The sequence below is a fragment of the Salarias fasciatus genome, chromosome 8 (genome assembly GCF_902148845.1).
Source record: "Salarias fasciatus chromosome 8, fSalaFa1.1, whole genome shotgun sequence".
In the NCBI taxonomy this organism is placed as follows: domain Eukaryota; kingdom Metazoa; phylum Chordata; class Actinopteri; order Blenniiformes; family Blenniidae; genus Salarias; species Salarias fasciatus.
In genome coordinates, this window is record NC_043752.1 from 21,496,168 (window position 1) to 21,520,010 (window position 23,843).

At 47.0% G+C, this 23,843-nt stretch overlaps 1 protein-coding gene across 1 annotated transcript in view; it reads right to left on the reverse strand.

Annotated features, from left to right (window-relative positions):
• LOC115392908 (ryanodine receptor 2-like) overlaps positions 1 to 23,843 on the reverse strand; it is a 274,406-nt gene that overhangs the window by 84,280 nt on the left and 166,283 nt on the right. The window contains 28 exon segments of the mRNA XM_030097575.1: positions 1,907 to 2,000; positions 2,157 to 2,183; positions 2,185 to 2,236; positions 2,304 to 2,367; positions 2,370 to 2,405; positions 2,408 to 2,465; positions 5,066 to 5,206; positions 5,621 to 5,711; positions 6,043 to 6,263; positions 8,323 to 8,457; positions 8,459 to 8,493; positions 8,611 to 8,731; positions 11,332 to 11,376; positions 11,378 to 11,447; positions 15,278 to 15,294; positions 15,296 to 15,468; positions 15,555 to 15,642; positions 15,644 to 15,664; positions 15,666 to 15,692; positions 15,766 to 15,861; positions 15,863 to 15,870; positions 19,288 to 19,420; positions 19,687 to 19,799; positions 20,003 to 20,147; positions 20,586 to 20,650; positions 20,653 to 20,712; positions 21,855 to 21,990; positions 22,764 to 22,871. Of these exon segments, the coding sequence (XP_029953435.1) occupies positions 1,907 to 2,000; positions 2,157 to 2,183; positions 2,185 to 2,236; positions 2,304 to 2,367; positions 2,370 to 2,405; positions 2,408 to 2,465; positions 5,066 to 5,206; positions 5,621 to 5,711; positions 6,043 to 6,263; positions 8,323 to 8,457; positions 8,459 to 8,493; positions 8,611 to 8,731; positions 11,332 to 11,376; positions 11,378 to 11,447; positions 15,278 to 15,294; positions 15,296 to 15,468; positions 15,555 to 15,642; positions 15,644 to 15,664; positions 15,666 to 15,692; positions 15,766 to 15,861; positions 15,863 to 15,870; positions 19,288 to 19,420; positions 19,687 to 19,799; positions 20,003 to 20,147; positions 20,586 to 20,650; positions 20,653 to 20,712; positions 21,855 to 21,990; positions 22,764 to 22,871 (2,380 nt within the window).

Sequence of the window (23,843 nt, forward strand, 5' to 3'; positions counted from 1 at the left end):
ACTCCAGGCTGTGTTGGCCCTCCAGAGGCTGCGACAGCTGTCACTGTTCTTGTCTTTTGTTCTAAGCTCGGCTAACGCTGCTGTGGCGTCTCCTTGTGTTTGGCATGCTTGAAGGATTCATTGCTTAACCTCTCCCGATGGAAGTTAAGGTTACTGAATCAGTTTTTCATTTCCAGTGATCGGCGTGTCGGGGCAGACAGTGGCTCTCACTGGATTCGATTGTGTCTGTTTAGGGACACGATGAGTGTTAGCTTGAGACTGCGGCGGCGAATGCGGCGTTGGTGTCCCGCTCTCTGGCGTACTGCGCTGCAGCTTCTCAAAAGAGAGGGCAGGAAGGAAGAGGGGCTACGTCGCTGGCATTCCCTCATTTGGGCATAGCTTTCAGTTAACTGTTAACAGCTACGGTGATCCACTGATTGACTGAGGAAGCCCGGACTCAGTGGGTGCTGGAGGTTTACCAAACCCCGGCTCCTACCATGTGGGTTCTGCTCCTTTCTCTCGTTCCATGTAATGTTTCCTATCTATGTGTCACTGACAAGTGTTCCTCCTGTAGCCTATGAACTCTCTGCTTATACATGAACTGTATGTAGATACAAGAACCTGTGTGTCCTGTCTCCTCGCTTCCTGTCCCCTCACCCCAACCGGAGCAGCAGGAAGCTCAATTCTCATCTAGACCAGATCTTTTTTTTTTTTTATCTTTTTGGCAAAACAAATAGTAATGGATTTATGCTATGATTTATGTTCTACATCTTGAGCCAGAGTTCGTCCGGCTCTGTCCACTCTCAGGTTTCTGACACCATGTTTAACGTCAAACCACCTTTTTTTCTTCTGTTACTGGTTCTCTTATCAAGTTCCCCAACATTCAGTGTTACCAAAGACTATTTTCTGGTTTGTTTCAACCTGCAACTGTGCTTCATTTTTAAGAAAAGTTCACCTCGTTGACTTGCTTTGTAAAGGTTGAGGATAATATATTTAGAAAGAGGTGAGTTTTTTCCATGGCTGATTTGAGGCGTTTCTGAAGGAAATGATCCTGAAAGTTCTTGAGCATGAAGTAGAACAGCAGGGATTCATCAACACGGACTACTTACTAGTGTGCTAACACAGGCTTGATAATTACACTTTTTTTTGTGTGTGTGTACGTACAACATTCTAAATTTTATTCATAAGAGAATTTGGAACCCCTTCTACATAGAGTGATAATTGAGGTGCTTGGACTTTGACGGCAGTTCAGAGTCCTGGAAAACGGAACAGGTTTAGTGACTTTGGCTAAAAACTTCATCATCACAGTTTAAACACTCCTAAGAAAGTTTTTGAAAAAGCTACAAAAGGGGATTCGAGTGGCACTTTGAAGAGCTGTTGGTCCCATATGATCCAGTAGAACGTTTGGTTCTCAGAGTGCTGCTTCCTGGAGGTTCTCGGTTCTCTAACAGTAGAACAGGAGACAGAACTGTCGCCTATCAGGCTCCTGTCATGTGGAACCAGCTGAAGCAGATGGGTCTGCTTCAGCTGGCTCAGCTTCAGCTTCCTGTTGTTCAGTACTTGAGGCTGACACTGTCTCTACTTTAAGACCTTTCCATTTAGTCAAGCTTCAGTTCGAGCTGCTTCATGCGAGGATTTCAGGATGATTGATCAGATTTGGGAATCAAGAAAAATCCAACACAAACAAAAAATAACCCTGAATCTTTCAATAGCTTTTAGTTTTGTGCTCCAAGAAGGTTTTGGTGACCTTAAAAACACTTCTTTTTTAACTGGAGTGAGGATACCAAGGTAACCTTATGAGAAGAATAAAATGTGAAATAACTGTCATGAATAAGATAAAAAATAAGCAGATGTGCAGATTTAAACATCAAATGTAAGCATGCATGTGTCAGCTCTGAGTTCATTCCACTTGGAGGTGGACCTTCACAGACCTTCTCAGGAAGTCCTTTGTATGGCTTCAGCAGTGGGTGGCTCTTACTGGCTGCACACATCTGTTCTCCGTACGACCAACCAGTGGAAAACTGCAAAACAGAGTCAGCTTAAAAGTCAAGAAGAGGCGGGCAGAGGAGCCTGTGAGTCTGATAGTGTCATACATTAACTGCAATTCGATAGCCTATTCACTGTGCTGACCATGTAATTACAGCAATGATATGAAAGAATAAAGAGGTATCCTTTACCTTTTCAATGCACCACTTCTCATGGTTTGTGTTCTGCATATCTGCTAATGAAGTAGTCCAGTTTCTCTGGGACAGCCACACTGCGGAGGAGAAAACAGTCAGAGGGCCGGTTACCATGCGTGGTCTCTCACTGAGGCTGAGACTCACTCCGTGGTGTCTGCAGGCTGCGGGGTGAAGTTTCCCTCAGAGTCCATGGACGACTGTTTCTCATCATGGCCATGTAGTTGGACTCCATGTAGTCTGGAGGAGAGCTCCAGCGACAGCACTGAGGCAGGGCAGGGCCAGCTTGAAGAGCTCGTGGTCGTAGCGCTGTACAGCAGCAATGCACGCACACACACACCACACACACACACACGTTTTAGAGTTTGAGATGGTTTGGAGCTCTGACCAGATGAAGACATCATTTCCAAGCCCTGGAGTTTAAATCCATGGGTTAACCGATCCTTCTGCTCCTCGCCTGGAGGAACTTGTCAACTAATGAAAAGCAACTGTCATGATTGGCTCATAACAGACTAAAGTTCAGCACTGGCGTATACAGCAGATTCATTCAAACAGAAGGAGGTCTCTGAACACAGACGTCAGTTCAGCCTTCCAAATCAAAACAGCTGCCGTCTGCTTGCATTCAGTTGCAAGAGCCTCCAAAGGTTTCTTCCATCTTTGCAGGAAGACTTGAGTTCTTCCATCAGTCCCCAGAACAGGACAGAGGGCTCCTCCCCACCCCACTCAAAACGATGGCCGTTCATTTAAAGTAAACATTTAAAGTCAACATTTAAAGGAGCCCTGTACGTATTCTGTAGGTTTTCTTGGAGGGGGCGCCATGTTTGGTATTCTTTTCTTCCTGTTGTTTAAGGTACGCAGTGCTACCAGCAGCTCATGTGTTTCACAAATATATAAATTATGCTGCAGTTAAACCATTTCCGTTTTAAAATATGTTATTGTGTTTGTTATGCACCGTGTAGTTGGCTATATTGATGGTGTGCGTGTCATTTCAGCCTGAATCCCTTCATCAGTGTGTCAATGTGAATTTTTTTGCTCATTGCCAGCCAGTTCACTGGCAGTCAGGATGAGCTGCATGTTGTTGAGCGTTAAAGAGAAGATGAACCTGTGAATATTCTTTTCTCCTGTTGTTTAAGGTTGTGTATGTGTGAAAACTTGGCAAGGAATATAGCCTCCATCTCACATCGAACCCTGCTGTCTGGGTCATCTTCTATCTACACGTCACCCTGCACCTATATCAGTCCAAGAAACACAACGCAGAGCCAAGCAGGTTTTGTGGAGAGGCGGCCCACATGGAGCGGACACGCAGTGCAGCTGGGTTACATGTCCATGTGCTGGGCATCATAGCGTGCTTCTGAGAACCTCCTACCTCCACAGGCTTTCATGCCCTGCTGCGTCTCCGACAAACTTCCCGAGACGCGGCGCATCGATATTTACAATACAGACTTGTAACATGTCCATCCACGGTCCACATCTGGTCTGTTCTCATGCCGGTTCCAGAGGAGTGTGATGATAACGTGTGAGTTGCCAATATGGGGAGAGTTGTGGTAGTGAAGGCCAAGTTGTTTGGACTTCCGTGTATAAACACGGCATAGTGTTCTATTACAGTTTTTCACGATTGTTAACACACAAAAATCTAAACTTTGGCACAATTTGCACAACCTTAACTTCACGTACCATTCGCTGGACCCCAATTGTCACTACTTCACACTCCCTTATGACTCGCCTAGACCCTGACGTCAGACACTCTGACACCAACTGCACATCACCTTGTGGTCTAAACACTACACACAATGTTCATTTGTTGCACACACCGCTCAAGTAAAAGCTCAAAGCTTCAACCAACAATACACTCTGCAGTCAACTGTACATTAATTGTTGTAAAAATACTAAGAACAATATTCTGCTGCTACACACACAAGGAAGTGTCAGGTTTAGCATTTTGTGTGTGCAGTTTTTAGTTTTGTGTGTGCGGTATTGAGAAAGCTGTTGTTGTATTGAGAAATGTGTGTTGACAATCAAGAAAAACTGTAATCTGGTCAAGAGGAGGTGCAGGGGAAGAAATATAGGCCAGCGGGCCATTGTGGGGTCCCCGGCCAGCGTGGTGGGAACATAACCATGTGTCCTGCACCGCCATGTGCATCTTGGTGCCTGTAGCACAGACTTGCTGCTGGCCTTGCTTGATGACCTCCATGAACAACTAGTTCCACCAGATCACACTGATGATCCTCCAAGAATGACTGATGGTGTCCTCTGGGACAGTGTGCGTTTCCACCGGGCTCTGCTTGACCGTCAGTGGTTCCAGGACCAGCCACACTTCACGCTGTTATTCCTCCCACTGTGCTCTCCATTCCTCAGCCCCACAGAGGGGTTCTTCTCTGGGCGTGTTCCATTTTTACAACATGCTGTAAATGCTTGGTAGTGTGCAGTAAAAGCTTACTTGTGTGTGCTCAATGAATGGTGTGTGTCATTTGAGAACACGACTGTGTGTAGCAAATGAAAACATGAGTTCCATTTTGTGAACACAAAGTAGAGATTTGATCATAGATGAGAGGGTTAGGAATCCAGAGCTACGATAACACAGAGGCACACTGCCTCCAATGACGGGCCACACTTCTCTGTGGTGCATCAATGAAGTTGTTCACACGGTCACCAGGACTCTTGATTTTAAAACCGAACTACCGATTATAATTGGGGGCATGAAAAACCAACCGTGTGCTGTTTGAGTTGGAGGACTTGTTGTTTTGTTGGCAATTCTTTCTTTGAGAGCTGAACCGACACCAAGAACCAACAATGAGCAACTCCAAGCCTCCTTCGCATCATACAAATCAGTGAGTGTGCTTTAAATATCAACTTAGACAGTTAATTATTATGATTTGATTCCATTTCTACAGTAGACTGGGGAGTCTCACCTTGTGTGAAAGAGCATCAAATATCCCCCAGAAGAGTTTCCTGGAGAGGTGAAGCTCCTCGTCCGAAGCTGCTCCGAAGCTTCCCCAGCCTCCTGCCAGGCAGTAATACTTCCAGCACTGCTCGTAGTGATTGGTCAAAAGCTGGAGAGACATCATTAACTATGAGTTCCAAACATCTTAAAGCACTGTGAGAATGAACATACAGGATGAAAATCAGCTGAACACATATAGGGTACAACTATTTACAAGAAAAACAACAATATAAAGACAGGGGACAGAAAAATGCAGAAGGATGAAAAAAGCAGAAAAATGAGGAAAGAGGCAGAAAGAAAATGAAGGACAGGAAGCATAAAGGACAGGAAAACTGAAATGGATGAAAAAGACAAAGAAAAATTGTAAAAAGACAGAAAATGCAGAAAAGACAGGAAATGAGAAAGAAGAAAGCCTTCAACATGAGTGTGTAAATGTGACTGAGGATGTGCGTCTGCATTGAGATGGTGCTTCGTAGGTGGAATCCATGTTTTTGTGAGGTGATCAGTGGCGTCCCTCTCTCACCTTCAGAGGCATCTTGGTGTGCTCGTTCAGAAGAGGGATGTCAAACACCAGCCTCCTCAGCAGGTGCTGCATCATTGAAGGCCTCAGTTTTCTGTTGGTCAGTCACAGGACACATAAAAACACAATGCAGTCGACTGTTTTCCACTTGGCGTTACTGACTGGGTGATTCTACATGTCAGCAGCACAAACATTTTTACTGAATGTTCCCTGTTTTTCAGGGATTACAATTAAAACACTCTGGTGAGAAAAGCTTTACATTGTACAATAAAACGGTCTGACGTCAACAGAATCGCCACCGCGGGAAATGTCTAAATTCATTATTAATTGATTTTCAAATAAACAATGGAAAGACAATCCTGACATGTGACTGAGGCTGGCCGGCACCGACACTGCTGCAAATCCATGGGATCAGAGTGTCTTACCCGCACACGGCGAGCAGACACTCCTCGATGGCGTCCCTCTGGGCTTTGGTGAGGCAGCAGCCTTTGGACAGGCGGTACACCGTGTGGAGGAGGGAGTCGATCAGGGAGGCGAACGGCTCCGTCCCCGCAAACAGAGGAGCACACTTAGTGAGCAGAGGCAGCACAGCGGTGCACAGGTACCTGTTGAGAGCCAGCGCCATGTCTGTGGCGCTCAGAGCAACCTGCCAAACACAGAGCAACAGCTGGATTAGATCTAGCGACCAGAGGGGTGGGAGGAGATCAACTGATCAGCAGGATCTACTGATCGGGAGGGACGGCTTCACTTGGTAAGGCTTTTGTTTTTTTTATGCTGTAAAGCACTTTGTGTCAATCTCAACTGTATGAATACAAAGAAAGTTTGATTTGATGTAAAGGCAGCTGGCTGTAAAATAACCTGACTCTCCAGTGTCACCAAAGTAGGGCTGGGCGATATAGGCAAAAAAAGGAAATCTCAATTTTTTCTGCCTGAAATCCGACTAACAATTTTAATCGATTTTTTTCTGTGTAAAAAAACACAAACATTTTTCAAAAATAGGATCTTTTATTGAGTGCCAAAACGTCAGCATTATATTTAGTTGTATTACCAGTTGTACTTATTACGGAGGTCATTTTAACAAGAACATTTGCTTTGAGATAAATAGATAAAAAGAAACTGGAGAAAAAATAAACAGTTTATAAAAAATCTCACATAGATCAAATTTAAATGGGTTCAAATCCCACACAGATCAAAGTGAAGCACCAACAAAACATGCGATTTAGGTTTTCATTTTCATTTTTATCATATTTGCACTCCTTATTTCATATTGCACCTTATATCAGCCTTTTCCTTTTTATTTGTCTGATAATTCGGCCGACTGCATTATGGCAGAAGATGAGGAACGGACCGTGTTAATCCCGGGAAGGACGGTTCATTCTCTGTCCCCGGCTAGGGGCTCTTCTCATTGTAAGAGAATGTTGGACCGTAGTCTGTGCTACAGCGCCGGTCCTCCCGGTGTGGCCACTGTGTGTATAACACGCGCCCGGTCTAAAATGGCAGAGGGACAGAAAACATGAAACTCGATGTTGACATTTAATTTTTTTCACATCGATTGAAAAAGTAAATCAAATTTATCGAAATAATTCAATATACGCCCAGCTACTAGACCAAAGTGATGGAGCTCCGCTCTCTCCACTGAGTCAGCGTCGTCAGGTTGATTTAACTCTCCAGCCCATCGCTACCAGCGCCTTGCATATTCCTGTGGATCTCCATGTCGTAGCAGGTCAGGTCTTGACCGTTACTTTAAAAGTTACGGTGTCACAGTGCTTCGAATGCAGGCTGTTCTTTCATTTTTCTTCACTGAGATGGAGCTCCTTGAGTTGTTGCTCTGTGATGGCAGTGCGGTGGAGGAGAGCTGGGTTGCAGTACTCCTGCTCCAGATGATCGCAATACATTCTGCACTCCTGTCTGAGTCCACTTCTGGGTCTGTCTCACTCTGACTGTAAGTCCATGTCTCGGCATGCTCCCGCAGAGCAAGTCTACCAACGAGGATCAACAAAGTCAGCTTGACCACAGCCTTAATCTGACAAACAAACAAACAATAAATAAATAAATAACAGGAGCTTTTCAAGCATTAGATTTGATGCTAAGTGGTTTAAACTCACCTTTCATGTAAAAAAAACAAGCTTCTGAAAATGAGCTGCTTCCATCACTTTTTTTTAACGTCCCAACACAGAACCATCAGAGAATGGATCTGGTACCACAATGACCATGAACAGCTGATAAGTAGAAAGGCTTAAAGGACTTGAAGTCCTCTTACACATTTCATCACAGCAATAAAAATAAAACATCTGTAATTCAGAAACACTGGATCTCAGTAGGAGACCTGTGCAGGACCTCATCATCTCCAAAACTTTCTGACAGCTTTTCAAGATCTCTATTAAATGATTTGGAAATACCAAAACTGCAGAACAGAACCTAAAACTGAGAGTGTCAGGTTAACTTAGCAAGCAGCAGATTCGTTTTAATTCGAAATACCAAGCATCAAAATATGTAAGTACCGTTACAGCCACTAATTATCCCTGATTCATTTACATATTTGTGAGTGAGTTTATTACAGCGTTTATTTTGAGTTTCAATAGCAGTGAAAGATATCCAGGCGACGCCCCCGACCAGGCCCTCATGTGGGAAACGCTTGACCAGTGTTTCTTTCTTCACACACTTCACCCTGGAGTGTTATGCATGCTGTGTAGAAGTGAACTCACAGTGTCCAGAGAGGCAGCAGCCCTCAGATCAGGCAAGAACCCCACCTCCAGGAGGTGCAGGAGAAAGTTCTGGTCCTCTATGCCGTAGACCCGGTCCAGGAACAGAACCATGGCTGCTTTATGGTCTGGACAGAAAACCTGCTGACATGTCTGGCTCTACGACCAGTCCATCTACACACACACACCACACACACACACACACACACACACACACACACACACACACACACTCATGAACATGCTGGGGCTCCTCAGTATCACAGGTCCAGGGTTCCTGCTGTCTGTCACCTTTGGCCAGGCTTGGCATTGAGAACGGGATGCTGATGACTCCCACCAGGTCCTCGATGGGGATGAGAGACCTCAGGATGGCTCTGATCCGGATAGCCTCACCTTTACCTGCATGGATCAGCTGAGAGAGGCAGGAAGAGGAGGAGAGTCAGAAGCTGTACTCCCTATCCTCACAGTGGTTTGTGTCTCGCTGTCTGAAGGTCTGTAGCAGAGCTGACAGAGCTGATGGCGCCCGTCCCCGTCAGGATGTCCACAGGACGGCTGTCAGCCTCATTTGATGGCTCATTTTGCATCCGGCTTGTCTGAGATTGTCCTGAAGGCTGCAGGGTACAGCTCTCTGACTGCCAGGCCTTCAGTACTGGGCTGTAGTCCTGAGGGGACCTGGTCAAGTCCAGAGTCTCAGACCACAGTAAGAAGAGCTGCTGTCTCAGCCCCGAACGTCCAGCTGGAGAGCAGCCTCTGGACCGTCTGCAGTGTGAATGGGGCTTTTTTTTTTTTTTCCTGATATTATAGGTTCAGCAGTCTCCGGTCACTTCCTCCCACCCAGTGCATGTGTCAAGACAAATAATACGCTAACACTTTACTTGAAGCTCCCTGTATAACACATTATAAGTACATTCATAAAGCATTATAATGCCATTATAACACCTGTAGCTATAGTTATAAACATTCATAGATGATCACAATGCCAGGACCTAACCTGAACCCTATGCTGTATAGTGCTGTATAGTGAGTTATAAAGCATTGTGATCATGTATGAGTGTTTATAACCACTTATAATGTGTTATACAGGGAGCTTCAAGTAAAGTGTTACCAATAATACTTCTCCAAACTCAAATCCTGAACGAGGGAGCAGGCAGGGTGTCCTCTCTGTTTTCATCAAACCATGAGCAGCAGCCATACGACATAAAAGTATGAAGAAAGTAAACAGTCCTGTTCCTGCAAAACGTACAGGCTTACCTTCCTGAAACAACACATTTCTGTCGGCGGATTCTCTTTAATTCCAGAATACTCTATAAACTCGAACAAATCAGTTTGCTTATTAGATCTATTTTTCAGCATACACTCAAGGTCCCACTAAAACCAGGTACCAGGTACCTTGGTAACATCTCTGCCAAACAGCAGTCCTTTTTAAAACCACTGAGGAAGACCTCACTTGATGGAGGACACTTACTCTATCACTCACGTTGCAATATTCAAAATGAAGGTCCTGCATAAAATGAATTACATTTTCTCAATACTCTCGACCAAACCACCCAAACCCAAAGTGTTTGGCAAGACCACAGTGTTTGGTCTTGTATGGAGGTAAATTGTGTCTTTATTTTTCAATAAAAACAAGTTGCTCCAATCGCAAAACATGTTTTCATCAAAGCAAAAAAAAAAATGTTCGGAGTGTTTCAAACACCTTTTTTTTCCGATTGAAGTGAAAAAAGTTTTGAAGCTACTTTTTTGAAGCCTCTTTTTGAAATCCCTTTTTTGAAGTCTCTTTTTTGAAGCATATATCTTGTTATATCTTTGATTGAATAATAAAGAAGCAAATGTCCAACCCATAATATGGCTCAAATCCAAAAATAGGACTTCAATCAAAAAATGTATTTTCAACCAAAACAAAAATTTCAATCAAAGAAAAAACGTGTTTATATGCAGTTTTTTGGGGGTACAAATATTGTTTTTGGGTTTGAACAAGTTTTTTCTTGATTGAAAATGTTTTTTTTTTTTTTTGATTGAAAACATGTTTTGCGATTGAAGAAACTTTTTTTTGATTGAAAAATAAAGACACAAATTTACCTCCATAGCCTGGAACAGAAACCTCCCACAAGTTGAAAACCCAGTTACACTTCTGTCACTGAGCCACACTGAGATCCAGCCTGCGTCCTGCTATAAGTACATGGGAATCAGCCTTTTTGACTGGAACACACTCCATCACCCACGCCACCACATTCCTTCTGGTCAGAATGACAGTCCTTCCATTATTTGATTGAGATCTGCTCAGAAACCCTCCTCCATCACGTCGCTTTGCTACCGAAGCTCCTTCCAGTGGTGAACTGGCTCTCTCCACACTGGATTCAGTCACGTGGAAACACCGTCATATCTGAGCTCATTTCTTACCATTCATAGCCTCCACCTGCACGCTTCCCTGGAAACAGTTTCATTAACCTCCCATTCCCAAAGTCTGCGCCACGTTGGACCAATCCCCCACTCCAGGTCCCTGAAGCTGCTGACAGAAACCCTGCATCTCTCTCCTAACTGGCCTCACACGTATCGCTGTCTTTGTGATAACCATCAGTGAGAGAACAATTCAGGAGCACTGCACCTGCTTTAGCCTTCAGTTTCCTAAGTCTTGTCATTTGCTTTGTGTGATTTGTTGAACTTGATTACTTGATCGTCTGCTGCCGACTGATCAGACCATTGTTGTAAATGACAATCAGCTCTCAATGAACATATCTGGTAATAAACAAATGTCAAATTAAAGAAATGAACTGCCCGACGCCGGACACCAGAATGGAGACACCTCCAGAACACCTGCTGTGGAACGGAGTTCAAACCCTCAACACACCCTGGGTAACCACTCAGAAGCTGTCCAGGACAAGAGCGGCAACCTGGAAGTCTGATGACGTTCTTCAACAGTGAAGGGGCGCGTGTGTGTGTGTGTGTGTGTGTGTGTCTGTGTGTGGTGTGTGTCTGTGTGTGGTGTGAGTGTGGTGTGTGTGTGAGACTTACATGCATCTCTGGAGCACAGCGACCCAGCAGGTCAATGAGGGCGGCCGTAGAAAGGTTCCATGATGGCGTTTCCCATGTGGATGGTATCATCCTCCTCATCCAGCAGGATGTCACTGCTACACACGACACACACACACACACACACACACCCACACACACACACACACACACCACACTTCTGTTAAACAGCAGTGAATGTTCTTTTGTATGTTTACAGAGGAAAAGGTATACACTTCCTGAGACATGCAGACAGGGGGAGACAGGAATCAAACTAACAACCTCCCAATTCCAAGCGAGACTGCTCTCCCCACTGAACCACAGCCGCCCTGTGACGAAGGTTTAATCAGTTCCCCCCCCTTTTTTGCTGTCATTCAGACACAGGGCCGGCTCTGGGCACTTGAGTTCACATTTCTCCACTGACAGCCAATGAGAATCCGTGGCGTGGTGGGACATGCACCTCTCAGCTTCAGAGACGTCACGCCGCGGGCGTCGTTTCAGAGGATCCCAGAAGTGCAAATGAAGATGAATCGATATTCTGAAGAAAGATGTGATTCTTAATTATTGTTATTATTATTAATATTATTATTATCAAGGTTGACGGTCGAAGCTCCTCTTCATAGACAAGCAAGCAGAGGTTGTTTTGCTCATGTGACCAGGTTGCAAAGCATTATGGGAACTGTAGTCAGGACAGCATGGACTGACAACTGGGCGGTCCCAAATGCACAATAACCCGCCGCGTGTGTCTCACATGCAGTGAAGAATTTGGTCTCAATGAAGAATTTGGCCAATATAGTTAAGACAAATTCAGGCTTCATCCTGTTGAGCCTCACAGGCATGTCGGCTGCTTTCTTTGCTCTTCCCGATGAATTCTTCAGTAAATTGAATGAATCATTGTTGAACTGCATGATGCCGTCCTTCAAGCAGGAAGTCATGCAAGATGTGTTATGAATCTCACAGCACCAGGACTTCATTCCCCGATCTTCGACAACAGATTTTTGTATTTGTTCAGTGTGTCACATTACTCTCTGTAGGAGAGACTAAACCTTTGTCTTGCCAAAATCTGACCTTTCTGTGTTCATTGAATGATCACTCTTTCTTTAATGAAGTGAATTCATTTAGTATATTAAACATAATTTGGGAGGGTTTTAGCTTTCATATAAGCCATTCTTTAAAAAACTTAAAAGTCAGTTTCTAAGCTGTTGTAACTACAAAATGGATAAATTAGTTAAGCAGGGACTTTTGTCAGCGACTGTATAGAACACAGCGATTCATTCAGGCAAAAGCAAAACAACATTCTTTCCTTTTTCAGCTCTGCATCAGTAATCGCCTCGTTCACAAAACAATGATGTGGTTCACACCTCAGCCAGGATGTGTTCTCATATTTGGCTGCTCTCTGGACTGATAGGCAGGAAAACCAAACGGCTGGCGGCTCGGGCCGGCACTGTTCAGACACGAGGTCTGTGTCCCAGGCCCACGCTCTAAAATCACTCATATAATATGACATGAGCAGCCTGCAGGCTGCAATGTGACACGGCAAACCAAGTGTGTGTGTTTTACATATCCTGACGTTTTCTCTGAGTAGAACACAGTGTTGTGCAGGCAGGAACTGCTGCCTGGTTCTTTACAGTGGGTTAAGTTTTTTCAATCATTCCTAACTGCATGGACTGTTGTGTGTTGGTCTGTGTGTTGGTCTGTGTGTTAGGATGTGTGTTGTGTGTTGTGTGTTGTGTGTTGTGTGTTGTGTTGTGTGTTGGGATGTGTGTTGGGATGTGTGTTGGTCTGTGTGTTGGGATGTGTGTTGTGTGTTGTGTGTGTGTGTTGTGTGTTGTGTTGTGTGTTGTGTGTTGGGATGTGTGTTGGGATGTGTGTTGGTCTGTGTGTTGGGATGTGTGTTGGTCTGTGTGTTAGGATGTGTGTTGGGCTGTGTGTTGTGTGTTGTGTTGTGTGTTGTGTTGTGTTGTGTTGCATGTTGTGTTGTGTCGTGTTGTGTTGTGTTGTGTTGTGTTGTGTCGTGTTGTGGTGTGTGCGTGTTGTGTTGTGTTGTGTTGTGTTGTGTTGTGTTGTGTCGTGTCGTGTTGTGTTGTGTTGTGTTGCGTTGCGTGTTGTGTTGTGTGTGTTGCGTGTTGTGTTGTGTTGTGTTGTGTTGTGGTGTGTTGCGTGTGTGTTGTGTGCGTGTTGTGTCGTGTCGTGTGTGTTGTGTGTGTTGTGGTGTGTTGCGTGTTGTGTTTGTGTGTGTTGTGTTGTGTTGTGTTGTGTTGTGTGTTGTGTTGTGTGTGTTGTGGTGTGTTGGTGTGTGTTGTGTCGTGTTGTGTCGTGTCGTGTTGTATTGTGTTGTGTTGTGGTGTGTTGCGTGTCGTGTTGTGTTGCGGTTTGTTGTGTTGTGTTGTGTTGTGTCGTGTTTGTTGTGTTGTGTTGTGTTGTGTTGCGTGTTGTGTTGTGTTGTGTTGTGTTGTGGTGTGTTGCGTGTTGTGTGGTGGTGTTGTGTGTGGTGTTGTGTTGTGTTGTGTTGTGGTGTGTTGGTGTGTGTGTGTTGGGTTTGTTGTGTTGTGTGTGTGTTGTGTGTGTGTGTGTGTGTTGTGTTGTTGTGTTGTGTTGGTGTTGTGTTGTTGTGTGTGTTGTGTTGTGGTGTGGTGTGTGTTGTGTGTGTAGTGTGGTTGTGTGTGTGTGGTTGTGTGTTGTTGTGTTGTGTCGTGTCGTGTTGTGTTGTGCTGCGTGTTGCGTTGTGTTGTGTTGTGTTGCGGTTTGTTGTGTTGTGTTGTGTTGCGGTTTGTTGTGTTGTGTTGTGTTGTGTTGCGGTTTGTTGTGTTGTGTTGTGTTGTGGTGTGTTGCGTGTTGTGGTGTGTTGCGTGTTGTGTTGTGTTGTGTCGTGTCGTGTTGTGTTGTGTTGCGTTGTGTCGTGTTGTGTCGTGTCGTGTTGTGTTGTGTTGCGTTGTGTCGTGTTGTGTTGTGCTGCGTGTTGCGTTGTGTTGTGTTGTGTTGTGTTGTGTCGTGTCGTGTCGCGTCGTGTCGCGTCGCGTTGTGTTGTGTTGTGTCGTGTCGTGTTGTGTTGTGCTGCGTGTTGCGTTGTGTTGCGGTTTGTTGTGTTGTGTTGTGTTGTGTTGCGGTTTGTTGTGTTGTGTTGTGTTGTGTTGCGTTGTGTCGTGTTGTGTCTTGTTGTGTTGTGTTGTGTCGTGTTTGTTGTGTTTGTGTTGTTGTTTTGTGTTGTGTTGTGTTGCGGTTTGTTGTGTTGTGTTGCGTGTTGTGTTGTGTTGTGTTGTGTTGTGTTGTGCTGCGTGTTGCGTTGTGTTGTGTTGTGTTGAGGTTTGTTGTGTTGTGTTGTGTCATGTTGTGTTGTGTTGTGTTGTGTTGCGGTTTGTTGTGTTGTGTTGTGTTGTGTTGTGTTGTGTCATGTGTTGTGTTGTGTTGTGTTGTGTTGTGGTGTGTTGCGTGTTGTGTTGTGTCGTGTCGTGTCGCGTCGTGTCGCGTCGCGTTGTGTCGTGTCGTGTCGTGTTGTGTTGTGCTGCGTGTTGCGTCGTGTTGTGTTGTGTTGTGTGTTGTGTTGTGTTGTGTTGTGTCGTGTCGTGTCGTGTCGTGTCGTGTCGTGTCGTGTCGCGTCGCGTCGCGTCGCGTCGCGTCGTGTTGTGTGTTGTGTTGCGTTGCGTCGCGTCGTGTCGTGTCGTGTCGTGTCGTGTCATGTCGTGTTGTGTCATGTTGTGTTGTGTTGTGTGTCATGTCGTGTCGTGTCGTGTCGTGTCGTGTCGTGTCGTGTCGTGTCGCGTCGCGTCGCGTCGCGTCGCGTTGCGTTGCGTTGTGTCGTGTCGTGTCGCGTCGCGTCGCGTCGTGTGTCGTGTCGCGTTGTGTTGTGTCGTGTCGTTCGTGTCGTGTTGTGTTGCGTTGTGGTCGTGTTGTGTTTGTGTTGCGTTGTGTCTTTGTGTTGTGGCTGCGTGTTGTGTTTGTGCCTGCTCACAGTGCCTTGCTGCTCTCCAGAGGTGGGCGATGGGCCGTCCCTGGTGGGATCTTGAGAGTATGGTAATGGCTTCCTCCATTGCTGCCAGCAGGCCGCGCCTCCCTCACCTCGAAGGGCGGGCCAAAGCATTCTGGCTGGGCGCGAATCAGAAGTCCTCACCACCACGTTGGCATTCTCCTCCACACTTTCACCTGAAGCACAGGGAAGAAACCATGAATGAGACCGAGCTGCAGAGTGACAGGAGCTCGCTGTGAAGGCAGCGTTCAAACCGTCCCACCATTGCAGAAGACAGCGAATCGCAGGAAGTCCAGGTATCGCTCTCCTTCCACGGGGTTCCAGCCGATGTCCGGGTATCCTTTGCACACACAGCATCACACAGCTCTGCAGGTCCACAGCCAGCCAGGTACCGGACCACCTGCACACATCCAGCCGCGACGGTGCAGTAACTGCTTCTCACAGTGCATGAGGATGTGCACGTTCCTCCTCACCTTCTCCAGGTCTGGCTCTCTTAAAGCCAGAGCCAGCTCGTTGTTGTCCATGACTGAGGCTGCAGCCACGTCCAGAGGGGTGGACCCGCGCATGGAACGGAGACGCTGTGAGACGACAGGACCAGCGGTCACATCTCAATGACTTCTGATGATTCAGCCCAGGCTTTTCCAACAGGGTGAGTGCACGTTCACACACAGGGGGCGGAGTTTACAGCATTTGATCAATCAAACCCCGCAGAGCAGCAACCTCCACCGTGGACGAGCAGACGGTTCATTCTCCAATAGCAGGATTCTTTTTTTTTTTTTTTTCTTTCTCTTTTTTTGTCTGCATTCATCTCGAAGTCAAACAACCCTGCTGTCAACTTCTAAGATCACTTTGCAATTTTATTCTTTTTTGCAATTTAGTGACCATCACCAGCCCTCATACCTATGATAGAGGGCAGTGTAACACCACGTGAGGGTTGTGAAACGTTGTGAGGGGTGAGGGAAAAGGGTGAGGGGGGACTGACCTAGATGGAGATGATCGAGCTGAGGGTACGATGATAGAGGCACCAACCAGTGTCTGGAGCGCTCTGAAGGGGAACAACCGGTGTGTTCGGGTTCAGTTCTATACTGCACAGTGAGTCTAAGCAGAGGCTGGAATGATCATATAGACGTGCATGTGATGTTACCAGTCGACACCAATCCACGCCACCGGAGCCCCCATAATGCCACGCCCCGCGACCCAGGGGGAAACCGGGAAAGGCCGCAACCCGGAGGCCGGAGGCGGCCCCCAGGGCGGCCCCCGAGGGAGGCAAGGAAACAGGGCGACCCCCCCCGCCCCCCCCCCCCCCCCCCCCCCCCCACCCCCCAAACCCCCCATCCGTCCCGCCCCCGGGCGCAAGGGCCAACCAGGACCCACTGGGGCAGCCGTGGGCACAGGCGACACCCAATGAGCAGCAGCGGACACCAGCCCGGGGAAACCCACCCTAATGCTGGGACATGTCTCTGGGGCCCAGCGCCCCACAAGAGGCCAGGAGGGAACGCCACCAGGACCCAGTCGGGGTCTCTCCAGCGCCGGGGGACCAGGGACACGCCCAGCTAGATAAAATCCTGCCCCCCCACCCCCCCCAAAACCAAAAAAAAACAAAAAAACAAAAGACAGAGGGTGCACCCCCACACACCTGTGGGGGCCCAGAAGACACAGCAGGCCTGCCGCCAGGACACCCAGGCCCCCCCCCCAGTCCCCACCCAGACAAGCACCCCCCACAGGGCCGACCTGCATCCGCACCACAGGTACCCGGGGCCAGAGGGCCGACCCCACACACCCCAGCCCAACCCGAAGCAAAGGGCCACCAGAGATCCCCCGTCCCCCCGGAGGCCCATCCAGGCACCCCCCCCACGCCCAGGAACCCCCGCACCACCAAGGAGCAGCCCGTGAGCCAGAGTGAAGCCAGATTTGATCTAGTGGGTCTGGCCAGGGAGGGGGGGCTGGTCCCCACGAGCCAAACCGTATTGGTTGTTGTTCACCTTCCCTACCTATTAATATGTGACCCGGTTCTTAGCGAGCTACATTCTCCCTACCATGTGAGTTGTGATTAGAAAGTGCAATGTGGTGCATTAAAATTGGGCGGAGGAGTTGGGGGGGGGGAGTGGGACAATAGCAGGATTCAAATATCCGCACAACTACAGGAACACTCTCACTCAGGGACGGCGTCAGCAGGAACCAGGTGGATGATTTGGACCGATTGATGCTCTTGCCTCGCTGTCTATCGAGACGGACTTCATCCAAAAATGACCAGACTTCAGCGACATGGTGATTAAACCTGTTTGCATCCCAGAAAGGCGTCGATGTGAGCTTCTTTTCAGATAAGGTCGGCCCACGTCGACCTGTTGAAGGACGTGACGCCTGGTTTTAGCTGAGGTCAGCTGCTGGACTGAAGACGTGTCTGGCTACATGTCACCAAGCAGCTGCAGCAGGCTGTCTGTGGGGTGTCTGAAGCTGGCTGGAGCACGTCTGTAGTGCGTAAATGTGTGTGTGTGTGTGACAGAGAGAGAGAGAGAGAGAGAGAGAGAGAGAGAGAGAGAGAGAGAGAGAGAGAGAGACAGAGTGAGAGAGTGGATGTAGAGCACTAAAAAAGTAGTGTATCTGTAACTGATGTAACTGTGTATCACAGGTGATGTTGCTTCAGCAGCTCCTGTAACTATTTAATCAGTATTATGCTAGCACTTGTAGCCCCCCAACAAATTTCACCACCAGCCGCCACTGCTCTCACTGCAGTTCAAGGCAGGGAGGGGATACTGGCAGTACGAATACATAACTTCCTGAGATTACACAATTTTAATATGGCTTACGATATGAGGAGACTGAACTCTGATTAATCAGCTTCTCTTTATTCCAGCAGATGTTTGGAGCAGAACTTCCTCGTGTTCTTCTTTTAGCTGAAATGTTTTTGGACTGCAGGTTGATGTAGAACATAACCTGCTGCGGAGCACATTAGCTGTTCTGAGGAAGTTATCGTGGTGATTTACTTAGTAAGAAGAGAATCAGACGGAAGCTCAGGTTAATCCTGAAGTTATCTCTAGAAAAGAAAACCAGGCTCTCATTGAAGCTGACTGGATCAGAGAAAACCAGGTGAACCCCGACATTAGCTACAGAACGTGGTTGTTACAGATGAGCAGAACATCCTCTGATGTGAGTGAATGATTGTTGTGACCTGTTCTTCTGAATGGATTTTCAGACGGCACACTGACCCAAGAGGCCGGAGCGCTCTCCACAACCTGTGTCCTCTGCGCTATTGAAACTGAGGGATGACTTCTGGACTCAGGGAGGGGGGCCTGGCCGTCATGAAGCAGCCTTTCCCCCTGACCCCTGACCCCACAGTGCTGCCCCGCAAAGCCCTAGTGTCATATGTAGTCAGGCGTTATAGGATGGGGAGCAGACGGGAAGGCGAGGTGTGGACCGCCACCAGGCGACCAGCCTCCAAACAGAAGCTTTTCAGAAGTGATGTGGCAGAACTGGACATGCACACTTCACTCCAGCCACACCTGATGGCCACCTCACTGCTCACACACAGGTCTCACTTCCTTCTGACACCACACTTCCTGCATGGAAGCCCACGCATATGAATGCTGTCCATGTACACCCCAGGTGTGTGTGGAGGAAGGAGTTTCCAGAAGCCACAGTTCACAGTGAGATCTTCTTCTCACGTCACCTGGTAGAATGCTGCAGCTACTGAAGTTCAGGTTCTTTAAAGGATCTGAGCCACATCCAGAAAGAAGCCACCCTGATGTGCTGAGGTCTCCTGGGAGCTGATGCTGGGCCATGAAGGTTCAGAAGCTCACTCTTTCTTCTGCTCCCTGCTGTTCAGACGCCCAGAAACCTTTGTGTTGTTCTCAATTGTTCTGGGTGGTTTTTTTTTTCTCTTTTATGAATGAAATAAAAATAGAAAAATATACTAAGCTAAATGCAGACCATAGAAAATAGAACTTTCTTAACAATTGAAGAAATGGAAGGGTGTGTGAGACTGCAGGAGAACTCACCGAGGCCCACGCTGCTGTTCTCCAGCAGGTAGCTCAGGTGGTCGAACATGGCCTTCTGGTTCTGACGGCTGATCCGACAGAAGTAACACAGGAACCGACAGCAGTTCGCCACCATCTTGGGGAAAGTGATTTCCTGCACGCACACACACACACACACACACACACACACACACACACGGTCTTTACTGGTTTTCACCACACCATCCGTCATGAATCATGTTTGAGCCGGTGTCTGGCAGGAGGCAGGAGGCGCTGTTCGAGGAGACTGAATGGATGTAGTGTTTTCTGGGGGGATGTGAGCATCTTCTGAATCTATGAGGTACACTTCAGAGGAGGAACCAGACAAAGATCAAAAGATCTGGTTTCCATGTTTGGTCTCAACTCGGTTCCTGCACAGACCTTTGAGTCTCCTCCACTCAGCACGTTGACCATGACCTCCATGACAGTCTCGTGCATCCCCAGAGCTCTCATCAGGTTTGGATGCTGGTAGAAAACTTTGTTGTTCATGATGTCTCTGCAGGAACAAAGCAGCACAGCTGTTTCTAAACACTAATGACAAACACATGTTTGCACAGAGCATGCAGGCACATCCACACCAACTCCACCAAACGCTGGTCTGGGCTCATGTTTGCTTTCTGGGGGAAGAAGATATCGTGGATATGCATTCTATACATTAACTAGAGAGAAGAATGCAGAGAAGCTGGCAGGGCCTCACCCCAGGCCTCGATCATGAGCTTCTCCTCCTCTCCACCCATTCGGACGCTGAGCAGAGAGCGGATCTGACCCAGAGCAGCCAGCAGGTTGATGGTGTCCTCGATGGACACAGAGTTGATAGTGTAGGTCTTTGGAAGAGCTCTCACCTGGATGGACACAGACTCAGGTTCACTCAACATCATCTAAATAACCTGCATTTAATCCCCTTCAGCACAGGTGGACAGTTCGAGTGGAAACAAGCAGGGATTCTTCAAAATGTGTCTACTTAAAAACTCATGTTTTCATATTGAACCAAATCACAGATTTATGATTTAAGTCAGATAAGTAAACTTAACAATTTGCACATGAACGCCAACTGCATTTCACCTATTGAGCGCTTTTCCACCACTTGAGCAGTCCTCAAAGCACTTTACACCAGAAACTCACACACCACCGGAGGAGGCTGACAGGCAAGGCGTGTAGTGCACAATGCTGCACACAGGTGATGTATAAATACACCAATATGATACAAGATATACAATACAACAAGTAATTGTAAAAAGCAGTTGTTATTCTTTGACCCAATGAGAAGGACCTGAGCAGACCTGGCCCCCAATGCCGTCGTACTGCCGGTGCAGGAGGACGAACATGGCTCGGACCAGCTCCGGTCCTCGATGACCGACTCCTGAGCCCAGCGGACCATGGTGTCTGAGATGAGCTGCTGTAGCGTACCTGCACAGGCGCACACACACACACACACACACACACACACACAAACACACACACACACACACACACACGCGCACACACGCACAAAAATCCTTTCACTACAACTTCTTCATCAACTGATGGCGAAAATCAAACTCAGCCTGGATAATTCTGTCAATATCTTTTGAATTTCTCTGACTTAACTGTCAAGAGAAGATAAACAACCAGTAATAATAATAATGCATTGGTTTTATACAGCACTTTTCAGGACACTCAAAGACGCTTTACATTGCATTATTCATTCTCTCCATACTGGGTGGTGGTAAGCTGCTGCTGTAGCCACAGCTGCCCTGGGGCAGACAGACGGAAGCGAGGCTGCCAATCTGCACCGTCGGCCCCTCCCACCACCAACCACTCACTCTCACAACTTTCATACTAGGCAAGGTGGGTGAAGTGTCTTGCCCAAGGACACAACGACAGTTGGAGCTGTGGGAGCGGGGATCGAACCGCCAACCTTCCGGTTATAAGACGACCCGCTCTACCAACTGAGCTACTGTCGCCCCAACAAGTCAAGAATTAGAGTTCACACTGGTGAGTAACAAACCTAACTGAGACGAATGGACCGAGGCCGGGGGAACAACTGTAAGAATGCAGTCCCTGACAAAAGTGTTGTCACTTACCCATTTTGTAGGAACAACAACTTATAAACTGACTTTTAAGTAATTCATTGGTTTGAGAAATGGCTCATTTGAAAGCTAAAACCCTCCCAAATTATGTTCAATATACTGCCAGTCCTGGAGCACCTTGAGGAACTTGGATGCAGGGATGGAACTACCGTAAATCCTCTAATAATGACCTGTATTCCATTAAAAACACCCGTCTCCTTTAATGACTGGTGCGTCTTTAAAGAAAGCTATGGAAAGCCAAAAGAGTCACAATTCGCCACTAATCCAACGCCTCTGATGCTTAACACGCCGTAAAAAACGCCCGTTTTTAACAAAACGGATGTAAAATCCGCACGTTTTATTTGTCCAAACGTGTGTATTTTACAAGTCAAGTAAACAACGTAACAGGTAGAAACAGTTCAATAAAACATAACTTGTGTAAAAATAAAACAGTAAAGAGCCTTTATTTCGTCAGGATGTGCTGAGGTGTGCAGGACTCACTGGGCTTCTTGTCTTTCGTCTCATTGGTCAGATTGGCCATCTTCTTCTTCAGATAGGAAACTTTCTCCACCAGCGACATGAGCCGACCTCGGATGGTGAAATCACTGTCTCCGTCCATCCCCCGCTCTTCGTCCAGCTCTATGAACACCCACAGTGGACGGTGAACAGTTAAACATTGCTCAGAAACTCACTGTGGGGCCGGATGGTGGGGAATTCAGCACTAACACTGACTGCCTGTTCCAACAGACCCTTAATATCATGGCATGACGCCTTTTGATGAAGGACTTTGCTGCACAGATAGTTAAAGATGAAGAGTGAGTTGTGTTTGATGTGGGGACCGCTGAACAGATGCACACTGGTGAGATACACATTAGCAGAAAGAGACTGTCGTCTGCATGAAGTCCAGTGGTTCAGTCAGCAGGTTTATTTGTTTAGTCAGTGTGGCTTTATGTGTCTTGTATGATTGAGAATGTGTACTAAAACCTTTTGCTTTTGCTTCTTCTTACCTTTAGTGAAAGGTGTAGTGTTGTGTGTGTGTGTGTGTGTGTGTGTGTGTGTGTGTGGTGTGTGTGTGTGTGTGTGTGTGTTCTCGTATTTCTATCCTTGTCGGGGCCAAATGTCCCCACAAGGATAGCAAAACGTGGAACGACGTGCCTTGTGGGACCTTTTTCCGGTCCTAAGTAGGAGAAACAGTGTTTTCTTGGACCCTGTTGTTGTTACTGAAAAAAGTAAAAGTGCAAAAACATTTCTTTAGGGTTAGGCTTTGTTGTGGTGTGGGTTAGGGTTAGGGTAAGGGTCAGGGTTAGGGCTAGACATGAATGGGAGTCAATGGACGGTCCCCACAAGGATAGAAATACAAGACTGAGCGTGCATGCATGTGTGTGTGTGCGCTGTGCGTGAAGTCCTGACCACAGTGCCCTCATCAAGTCCCTCGTGGAAGTCCAGCAGCTGCTCCCGGATGTCGTCGGGACAGGGACACTCCTGCTTGTCGTCCTTGAAGTTCAGCAGCATGTTGATCTGAAGCACATCAGAGCGTCGCTGTGAGACCGGCGAGCCGTTTCACAAAGCTGGTTCCACAAACTCAGCTTCAGCCTGGACGCTGAGCTGATCCACTCTGAGATATTAAAGTCTGAGTTTTCGGTTCCAGAACAGCTGTCAGTTTCATCCGGAGTTCAGCGCATTGGCTGAACTTTAAGAAGGCAGAATCAACGGAGCCCTGATTCGATGAGTCACCATGGCAACGGGGGTGAAAAACTGGGTTTTTCACCCTGCTGGAGTCTTGTGCTGCATACATCAACTTTAAACATGTTTCATAAAAGAGAGTAAAACCGTTCAGGTTAATGCAGTCACAATATTGCTGGAATTGTAGCCTACTGATTGTTTTAATTTAAGTGCAAGTTTTGCAATATATATGTGTGTGTGGTTTGTGTGTGTGTGTGTGTGTGTGTGTGTGTGTGTGTGTGTGTGTGTGTGTGTTGTGTGTGTGTGCGTGTGTGCGCGTGTGTGTGTGTGAGTAGGTTGTGTAGGTAAATGGACTGTGAGGTGAAACTGTACAGCTCAAAAAGTAGGAATGAAATCCCTATCAAAATTCAAGAACATTTAAAATATATTTGAGGGCAGCATTTATCAATTTCATTCTCAGATTCCGTGGTATTGTCTCTCAGAACTCTGCTCTCGCGCTCAAATTTGCTCTGTCGTGCTCAAACTGTGTCCTCGCGCTCGGTTACGACGCTGCTCGCGCAGATTTCCTGCGCTCACACTCAAACTCCTCCTCTGGCTCTCGCGGAACGTGTGCTCACGGATCTCTGCTCTGCTCTCGGATTTTTGAGCGCGAGAGCAGAGTTCTGAGAGACAATACCACGGAATCCGAGAATGAAATCGATAAATACTGCCCTCAAATATATTTTAAATGCTCTTGAATTTTGATAGGGATTTCATTCCATTAAAAAGACACTTGTCTGGACATGTGGAAATAACCATCTCCCACCA